This window comes from Melanaphis sacchari, unplaced genomic scaffold (assembly GCF_002803265.2).
Source record: "Melanaphis sacchari strain LSU unplaced genomic scaffold, SCAv2.0 Contig41_pilon_pilon, whole genome shotgun sequence".
Taxonomy (NCBI): Eukaryota; Metazoa; Arthropoda; class Insecta; order Hemiptera; family Aphididae; genus Melanaphis; species Melanaphis sacchari.
The window spans coordinates 322256-333236 of NW_020271269.1; the positions used below are offsets into that span (position 1 = coordinate 322256).

The 10981-nt window shown below is 26.8% G+C and overlaps 1 protein-coding gene across 2 annotated transcripts in view; it reads left to right on the forward strand.

The window, feature by feature from the left end:
- Window positions 1-10776, forward strand: part of LOC112597487 (cGMP-specific 3',5'-cyclic phosphodiesterase) — a gene marked incomplete at its 5' end in the record, with an annotated part of 88170 nt that extends 77394 nt beyond the window's left edge. Inside the window, 12 exon segments of one of the 2 annotated variants that reach the window (XM_025343559.1) lie at window positions 13-132; window positions 214-381; window positions 1246-1348; window positions 1422-1548; window positions 4180-4285; window positions 4535-4678; window positions 5434-5767; window positions 5999-6144; window positions 6214-6297; window positions 6366-6516; window positions 6572-6654; window positions 10160-10776. In XM_025343559.1, coding sequence (XP_025199344.1) covers window positions 13-132; window positions 214-381; window positions 1246-1348; window positions 1422-1548; window positions 4180-4285; window positions 4535-4678; window positions 5434-5767; window positions 5999-6144; window positions 6214-6297; window positions 6366-6516; window positions 6572-6654; window positions 10160-10510 — 1917 coding nt within the window. In that variant the 3' untranslated portion in view covers window positions 10511-10776. 2 annotated transcript variants of the gene reach the window in all.
- Between the last annotated feature and the right edge of the window lie 205 nt (window positions 10777-10981).

Below are 10981 nucleotides of genomic sequence, written 5' to 3' on the forward strand. Positions count from 1 at the left end.
AATATTTTTAAGGACATCAATTTCACTACGGTTTTCGAATTGGGTTCGGAACTCGGAGTGAAGAAAATCAATAAAAACGTCAAACCATCTAAACTTCTTCAGATAGCGCAAGAAGTAGCCAGCTCTACTCAGGTAATGCAGTAATCGAGTAAAATTATACGTAGTTACGTTGATAATAATTATTACGTTTACCCGTCGCTTTGGCATACACAGTTATTGAATATAGCGGACGTACAAGTTTGGTCCGCCTCGTTAAACCGACAACCGAGTATGGATAGCGATGACGGATGCACGGATCAAGTACCCATCAAGTCCATACTATGCATGCCGATATTAAATGGCAAAAAAGATGTGATCGGCGTGGCGCAATTGATAAATAAGGTGTGTACGTGCGTGCGTATAAATTGTCCCAAAAACGTTCAATGACTGTACGTTTTCAATCTTAACAACTGTCTCCGTTGTTATTTTCTTTTTAGACAATTTAAACTTATACCTTAGATTAAATCATATTGTAATAGAGATAAAATAATTAAAATAAATAGGCATCTACAATCCATTCAACATAATATTGAAATAAAATATATTACAATTTAAACTACACCGAAACGTCCGAAACAAATACTATTTATTTTTATATTTGATAAATTATGATATGTTTTGATTTCAAAACATTGTTGTTAGCTATTATTGATTTTATAATAATAATATAAGTTTTATTTCTTATTACTTAAAATCCAATTAATATTTTACAAATCGCCATAGTAAAATAACCGTATAGTGTTTTGTTTTATTCAAAAGTCAAGTATAATAATATATCGAATCATATTTACGTGCATAACATACATTTGACAACATTACAAACCCAAAAGTTTCATATCATACTACTATTTGATTGAAACATGCCAAATTTAAAAAAAAAAAATGAATCAAAAACATAATATACATTCTTGGTACAAAACTTTCCTGAATATATAAAATTAATAATAAAATAGCATACATTGTGTATCATAATATAATATGGTATGTTTAACATTATTTTTATAATATATCTTCAATATTGTGAACACACTATGGTGTATTATGGTGTATGGAGATTAATGTACACAAACGCTACATTTATTTATTTTCTCGTTATTGTTGTTGTTGTTTTTTTTTTTTTTTTTTAATTTAAAATTGAAAAATTTTTCTATGATAATGTGTCTATGCTATAGTGTAACGATATTCGTGGTTTTATTTCGTATGTAGGAAACCGGATTTCCGTTTACCGACTGTGACGTGACGACATTCGAAGCTTTTGCCATATTCTGCGGTCTGGGAATTCATAACACGCAGATGTACGAGAGCGCATGTGAGTATCATCGACTTGGAGCCACGATATTCCTAAACAGCTGCACTACTTATAAATTTTATTCATGTTTTAGGTAAACTAATGGCCAAACAAAAAGTCGCGCTTGAATGTTTGTCGTACCATGCGACCGCGTCTATAGACGATACCATAAAATTAGCACAAGACAAAATTCCTTCAGCTGAGACGTACAACTTGTACAGGTACCTAATTTGTTGATTATTTTTTTCAAACTTGGTTAATCCGACGAAACAAAATACAGTAAAACCTCTCTATAACGGAATCGTTTGGGACCAATATTTTTTCCGTTATAAAGAGTTTTCCGTCATAGAGAGGTAGAAAATTATATATTATTTACACCGGGACTATTGACATTTTCCGTTATAAGGAGGATTCCGTTTAATAGAGGATCCGTTATAGAGAGGTTTTACTGTACATCCGTTAATATGATAGATACATTAATTATGCATACGAGTATTCTTCTTTAATTTCAAATATTTGTTTTAAATTCTGAACAATTTTTTGAAATTACATAATTTTTTTTTTTGTGTGTGATTGCAACAGCTTTGGAAACAGAATAATGGTTAAATCGAAACAATGGCATGCCGAAGATAGATTTTGGTAGCAAATTGGAACTAGTTTGTACTTAAAGGGTCAACATTCATAAATTCCTTTTCCACATATACACTTAATTTTATTATCCAGAAAAACAAAAATTACGAAAAAACGGGAATATTTTTGTGATACTTGTTTTTGACAAAATTTATTTGGTTATTTTGTTCTAATTTAAATATTCTAATAATCGTAGACACTTGGAATTTTCATAAAACATGTATGCAAGTAATTTCTAGACATACAAAAATTAAAAAATATCTTGACTCTTTTGAGATTCGAAGTTTTTGAATTTTTTAGTTGTTTTCAACTTATACATGATGCACTATTTGTAAGTGAATAAAAAGCTTGAAATTGTATAACAAGATTTCTTACAACCATTTCTTAGGTACATTAATCAAAAATATAAACCTGTTTTTTTTTTATGCATAAGAATGTCAATTTTAACTATATTTATCAAAATCACAAAGATTTATGAACTATTTTATATTCATTAAATTTTTAATTTTTATTACCAAGGTTTCAAAATTGAATACAAGGTTTCTCGTAAATTTACCTAAAATATTATTAAAAAAAGTTCAGCGTAAAGCAATGTTAATTTTTTATAAGAATTTGAATTTAAAATTATGAGGTGACAGATGATCTTTTCTCAGATTTATTTTTTATTGTATACCTACAATAGCTTATTATTGAATTCAATTTAAAATATTCACAACAGCCACCTACTCAATTATACTCAATCTACTATACGGTAGAGTAACTACTATGTTTTTTTTCTTTTAATTATTAATAATGATTAATCTGTTTGTAAATACAGTAAAACCTCTCTATAACGGATCCTCTATTAAACGGAATCCTCCTTATAACGGAAAATGTCAATAGTCCCGGTGTAAATAATATATAATTTTCTACCTCTCTATGACGGAAAACTCTTTATAACGGAAAAAATATTGGTCCCAAACGATTCCGTTATAGAGAGGTTTTACTGTACATGTATTATACGACATACTAATTATTGCTATAGTTCAATTAATGTTTTGAAATTTTATACAGATATTAATAATAAATTTAATATAATTTTATTTATTGTAAGTAAAAGTAACAATAAATTAATATAACATAATTCAAATTTAAATTCAATAATAATAAATTAATTTTAATTGAGTATTGTTGTCTGCTATGTTTAGCAAAACTTTTTTATTATTTTTAATGATAATACTTGAGTACCAATTAAATTTCTCTGAACGATGTTTATTATAATTCATACTTCTGTGAACAACTTTGAATTAACAATATTTTATATTGTAGGAATAATAGGAATTCTATATAACACCTAGTGATTAATAAAGAGTGTATAATATATTTTTTTTACATAAATTTCTTAAATATTTTGTATAATTACTAGGTATTTCATAAAATGACAAACAACAAATTGGCAATCTGTAAAATAGAGAAATCAATAAGAAAAATCTAAAAAAAAATCAATTTCCTTTTATTAGAATACAAAAAATATTTATTATTAAGTACTAATTTAATATAACGGAACATAATGCATAAAATTGAAACAAAAAAAAAATTAATTTGTAAATTGTATGGGTAGTACACAGTTATTAATTAGTATTACTATTATATTATTTTAGAAAATACAAAAATCTATGTAGAACGTAGGCACTTATAAGAAAAAAATACAATACACTTTTAATCATATTATATTAACTGATAATATGGATTTAATACATTACCTATTCTTAAACATTGTTTGGTATTTTATATAATGCTTAGGTAATTTAAACAATTTTATAGATTTCCGGCTGTAGGTAGTTGGTATTATATAGAGTTCCTAGACATTTCATAAAATATTAATATTATACGCATTGCCGCTAACGTAATATATAACATTATATAAATATACATACAATTTTCAACTTAGAAACAGTTTCATTGTATAGAATTTTTTTAAATATTCAAAATACAAAATAAAACTATAAGTTAAATAAACTAGTAAACATTATACAAGTAAATTAATATGTTTTAATATTTTAACTCTGTCTCTAACAAGTATAGAATAGGACATATTGTATTCATAATTATTTAATTTGAATAGCGAATGAGTAGTATAAATACTTAAATATACATAATATTTGATTAAAACATTTTAATTTAAAATTATCCCTCTTATCGAAAGACTGTTATTATTAATATTAAATTACTTTTTATTTCAGTTTTAAATTCATAGACTTTGATTTGTCAGACGACGATACGTGTAAAGCAACAATCCGTATGTTCCTGCAGTGCAATCTAGTGCAACAATTTCAAATTCCATATCATGTTCGTACAGTACATTATAGTATGGTATTAATCCACTAGTCAGAACACTCAACAGTATTATATTGATGATATTATATTAATTCGTTATACTCGAAATAATATATTATTGGATAATGATTCTGTTTAGTATTAATGAAACAAAAAATATTTTATTCCAAAACTTTATTTGACAAATAATTGCCGTTAACTAAACATAGGTATTACTTAATGTTTTGACATTTGTATTAGGTACCTATATTCTATTTTCAGGTCCTTTGTAAATGGGTGTTGAGTGTGAGGAAAAATTACCGACCTGTAAAATATCACAACTGGAGACATGCGTTAAACGTGGCACAGACTATGTTTGCTATGTTAAAAACCGGAAAAATGGAAAGGTTCATGAGCGACTTGGAAGTAAGCATTTACCGTTTATAGTAAAACATGAAATATAATTTATTGTAATATACCGCCAATAGACTGTGGTAGAAAAATAAATCTTATCTACCGTTATTTATTAGTAAATAAATAAAAAGTATAATAACAGGTAGTTAATTTATTTGGCTGGAATGACTTGTCCACTGTATATTTTAGTTCCATGATTAGTAGAAGTAAATACAAATAATGTTAATAATTTATTAAAGAGAATTTTCGTTTCTAATTTTATCATCTGTATGTTTTCAAATAATTGTATATTCTAAGTTTTTAGTTGTAAACATTTAGAGTGATTATTTATAGGTAATTAAATAAAATAATACTTTACTATATTTAGTTATTGCTACTTGTGTGAGTGTGTGGCTTCTTTTATTTACACGCACAAAATTTAATCGATAATCAAATTAATCACATATTCTCTCCAACATATCTGTTGTAAATTGTAATTGATTTCACTGATTGTTTAACTCCTCTCTCTCTGTAGTTTAGGTCGTTCATAGTATTAATTGGGAATAGTGGTGAATATTCATTGTGCTTAGTATTTTTAATATATCTTTTTTGAAATAAGAAGTTATATGCTGTAAGATTCAAGTAATCAAGGAGAAGGCTAGATGAAGGGATTAGATGAGTCAGATAAAATAACCATGTTTTTCATTAGAGGATACCTATAGAAAATATGTACTTTTTTTTCGTTAACAAACTGTATAATCATGCTTTTGATTTGATTAAATGTTTAGATTTTGGGATTGCTAGTGGCGTGTTTATGTCACGATCTCGATCACCGAGGCACGAACAATGCTTTTCAGACGAAAACTGAATCACCGTTAGCAATTCTTTATACGACCAGTACAATGGAACACCATCACTTTGATCAATGTGTAATGATCTTAAACAGCGATGGCAATAATATATTTCAAGCTTTGTCACCGGAAGATTATCGTTGTGTTATGAAACTAGTAGAAAACTCAATTCTATCGACAGATTTGGCCATGTATTTTAAAAAGAAAAACAGATTTATGGAGGTCGTTGAAAATGGTGAATTCGATTGGCAAAGCGAGGAGAAAAAAGCTTGTGAGTGGATTTTTCAAATATAATTTTTATTATTATTTAATTTTTATACCAGCATATTAATGAATTATCTAGCAACATTCAAAATTGGAATTTTTCGTTTATTATTATGCGCAGATTTTCAATTTTATTTTTTTATTTTTGTTATTTAATCAAATTGTGTCATATGCGTAGGTGCCTACGGAATTTACGATGTATGACCGAAACGCCTATAATATTATTATTATTTTTTAGTGTTGTGTGGTATTTTAATGACTGCATGCGATGTTAGTGCAATTGCCAAACCTTGGGAAGTTCAACACAAAATGGCTAAGCTCGTGGCTGATGAATTTTTTGACCAAGGCGATTTGGAAAAATTACAACTTAATCAACAACCGATGGTAAACTTAATTATTATTGAATAAAATATAAAATAAAAAAAAAATATTTAACTCGACTATCTTGGACAGGCTATGATGGATAGAGAAAAAAAAGATGAACTTCCTCAGATGCAAGTTGAATTCATCGATGTCATTTGTTTGCCACTGTATAAAGTAATATTGTTGTTTATAACAAGTTTGATATTATTATTTTAAATAATAAATCATTTCATTTTTTGTAGGTTCTATGTGACACTTTTCCGTGGATCACGCCATTGTACGAAGGTACACTAGAAAATCGAAAACACTGGAAAGATTTAGCAGAAAAAGTCGAAATGGGCTTGACGTGGATTGACCACGATAAAATTGAAATTCCTGTTGAAGAATTTTTTAGTAAGTTATTTAAGATTGTTTAGATCACTGTATTAACTGGATTATATATTTGTAGCTCACAAAAGCACGAAAGACATAGAGTTCACAGTTACTACACTGAATACTACACAAAATTCCACGAAGAAAAGCAATACAAAAGTTAGTAAGAAACATGGTAAACATACCTAATTAAGGTACCTATAATTTTTTTTCCTCGAATTTCTGTTCATATTATTAATAAGGGAAGTTTCGAAATTCTATCAGAAGTATTGGTTAGTTATTGCCCTAAGTTTATTACATAAATTGTTATAGTGTAAAACATGTAAAAAATATATAATAATTATTAACTTAGTATAATTAATCATAAATAATTTATGATAATACATTTTTATTTTTATTATATTATGATAATTTATATTAGACATTTGTTCAATTTATATTAAATAATTTGTCTTATTTTTGTATACAAATTGCAATATTTTATAGAAGATGCATAATATATTTAAAATATATCTTTAAAAAATAGAACGAATTTCCTTTAATATATTTAATTAAGTTGGCTTAAGAATGTAAATTGACTTAAATATATTATTTATTGTTAGAGTTACTTAAAGGTATTCAAGTAAAGTATATATTTATATTTTTTTTTTTTAATTAACTTTAAACATAGGTAGGCAATAATAGCATTATTTATAAAAAAAATTGTCGTTCTTCTAAATTCATAAATTAGAAAGCTAAAATATTTATAACATATGAAATTATTATTATTTATTTGTTAAAAATTTAAATTCGATGTATATTTTAATGTTAAGTAGTATATTTATAGTATAATATATTAATGTATTAATGTAACATCCGTTAAATTAGATTATTACAAGAATTTATGTTTAATAATTTGTATCATATACCATGGAAGAATCTATTTTCAAGAATTGAAGAATCGTGTTCAAATTTGAATAAAATAAAAATCGGAACTAAGAATATTCAAATGAAAATTGAGAGATCTACTGTTGTGATTAGAATTGGTTTGTCTGAATATTTAATTTCAACTATGGTTAAGCAGCAAATTATGCACTATATAATTAGTTTTAGCACCAATTAATATGTACACGTTTTAAATTTCCTGTATATAGCAAAGTATTTTAAAAGTTATTTTTATCAAATTATTTATCTTACAGAAAGTAAATATTTTTTTATTTATATTTAATTAACTTTATAGCACTTAAAACTAACAAATTTTCATGAAAATAATACTCAAAATATGATCTTATTAAGTATTAATATATACTCCAAATGTCCATAATTTGATTTTAATAAAAAATTTTCTGAAACTATTTCATAAAATTTGAATTATTTTATTTTTAAATGAGCCTTAAATGCTAAGTTATAGGCAACTAGTTATACACTTTGACATAAAACACGTTTTCATTTTCACTGACATTGAAGTTTTTATTAATTTTTCATATCGTTCAAGTATGGACTTATGTGGCATATAAAATCATACCAGATGATAATAATATTATTATTTGTTTTGTTTGTTGTTATATAAACTTGTTTCTGTGAAATACGATTGTCGTAATTTTATTATACTATAATGTAGGCTTAAATTGTATAATCAATGTATAAATATAGTTTTATATTCACATAAGTAAATAAGCAATTTCCAATATATTAATTTAGAATCGAAACTTTCCTTTAGTCAATACTTCTTTAGAATATAATTTTATCGTATGATAATATTATAATATATATCTTCTCTTGGTTTTGAATTTCACTCAATTGTTACATTTTCTAACCACACATTATTTAGAAAACTTTATTATTTTAACGCTGAATAAGATTGGCCATCTCACGTTACACATTATCTTTATCTGTACCTACTTCGATAATACTCACTACTGTTTATGTCATTAAAATATATTATGTCTTGTGGCGTATTCGAAAAAAATATGATTAACGATTAGACATTCAGGTTACACTTAACAACACGTTATGTAATTGCTTTTGCTAACGGACACCAAACGTTCCCTAATTTAAAAGATACTTACTATATTTTTTGTATTCGTCTTACAAACATGTTTTTACGTTCATCAGAATAAATTTAGTTCGGGTAGTTTTCATTGTTTGCATATTATCATACAAAACACTAAGAACGAACATTAGCAGTGATTAGTCATTGTGGTTTTCGGATTTTTATAATTTTTAAACGACCATAATAACTTGATTATCAAATTGAAATTGACCAAACAGAATGGACTTAATGTAAATTACAACAATACGCATTTGTAAGACTGAATAGTTAATGGGTGTAGGATACATCACATGCTCATAGTCCAAAAATCAAATGTTAAAAATTAAAATGTTATCACATAAAACAGTATCGCATACCCGACGTTTCCTTTTTGGTATAGTGAACATCAAATGGTTTCTTATTAATACAATTAGTTCCTTTCAATAGTCTAAATAATTGTTGGTGTCTATATTATTCTATAATTTTATTCAATAATTTATGATGATATATACGTGAAAGACTACGTCTTGTAATAAGTAACTTTTAATAAATAATATTTAAATAAATCTGATTCAAATTTTGTATTGAATTAAATCTTGTTAAAATTTTAATTTTATACGGGTCGTTGATATAACTACTATAATAATATTAACTAACTCGAATACGCCTCAATTTGTGTTGAATATTTTTTTGTTTATTAAAATATTTTAAATAGGTACCATATTTCTATAATAAATACTGTGTATATATTATCACTCGTAACTATTTATACTAATTCAGGTACATATTTACTGCACCACCACTGCCACTGTGAAACAGAGTGATTCACTAAGCATACTCACCATATTTTTCTACTTCAATAATGCAGTTATTCAAAATCAAATTTTTGGAATTTTTAAATATGCTAAAAATTTTATTTTCATATTATTTAGATTTTTTAGTACTTCCTGCTAAAGGAGTTCCTAATACCCTGTGGTGTATAAACTTCTGTTTCTCGTGTAACTCCTTTTTCTACTGTACATTATTTAGTGGGAAATTTATCTTAACATTTTTTTTTACGTAACAAAATATAAATGTAGTTTTCGAATTATTTAATTTTGTGTAGGTAGTAAGGATAATAGATCCATGATAACAGTTTTGAAATATAACGAAGTTATGGTGAATTTAAAGTTTTAATAAATAGTATTTATTAATCAATATTTATAATTTTTTTTTTTTTTAATAAATAAATACTAGATCCAATACTATATACACTTACTTACTATTTTTAAGAATTTTTATACGTAGTATAAACATTTTAATAACTGGAAAAATTATCATTCTAATTCTGCATTAGGTATATCAACATTAAAAAAAATTTCCTGTAGATAATCTACAATAAAAATAAAGGAGTATTCTCATTTCAAAAATAGAAGTTTGTTCCATCACTGGAAAAAATCCTTTTGAATTTAAAATATGATCTTAAGTACTATTGAAAAAAAAATTGAATAAATTTATTGTTAAATGGAAAAAATGGGGTTGATCATGCTTAGTGAATGACTATGAGCATATTATGACAATATTATCATCATTGTGGCGTCGTAGTAGACGGCAGTACGCCCAAACTCATCGAAACCGTTTTTATTGTTTTTGTTGTTGCCACGCCGCTCGCAGAACCTCGACCTCAACCTGGACACTTCCTCGGTGTTACACCGGAACGGTGCCAAATTCTCCAGTTTCCGAAAAAAGCCCACGTCCAGCCGGTCGTTCCGGAACCGAGTCAGCAGGTCACTGTACAATAGCACGGCTAGCAGCAGTGTGCCCGCCTCCATGACTTCCGACTCTGTGAAACCGTCCGACTCCGCGACTACCACTGATCAACATAACATGATCAGTTCAACGTCGTTGCCGGTGTTCACGTCACCGGTGTCCACGCCGGGCTACAGTAGCAAGCATCCTACCCAAACGCCGTCGATGTCGGCCACGCCCGTGAAAAACAAAAGCAAATATTGCCGAATTCTGTGATAAACGTCATTTTTTCAATTTTGTGTTTTTGGTTTTTTATTGAATCTTCTGTCGTCCTATATAGCTGTAGTGTAGACTTGACGTGTAGTGTAGGAAAGGAATAGGCCGTTACCTACTTTCGACGATATTTGCGTGAGGGTTGAAAATTGGAACCTGAAACTGAAACCGGGATCCTTGTTCAAATAGATATTATAATTATATTTTTAAAGTAATTAAAACTATGTCCGTATCAAAGTTTGTTTGGTTGTTTTTTTTTTTTTTTTTTTTTTTTTTTTTTTTTTTTTTTTTTTGATTCATGTATATAGTATATTGTAACCGTTAAAAATCGATACTATAGTTTAAATGAAATTTATGATTCATTATGACCGATTCCGATGTTTCATTTCTACTAATAATCAAATTGAAACCGATAAAACCATCAAAGTTCCAATACATGAATTTGATATTCTGATACCCGTTATTTTAAAAAAC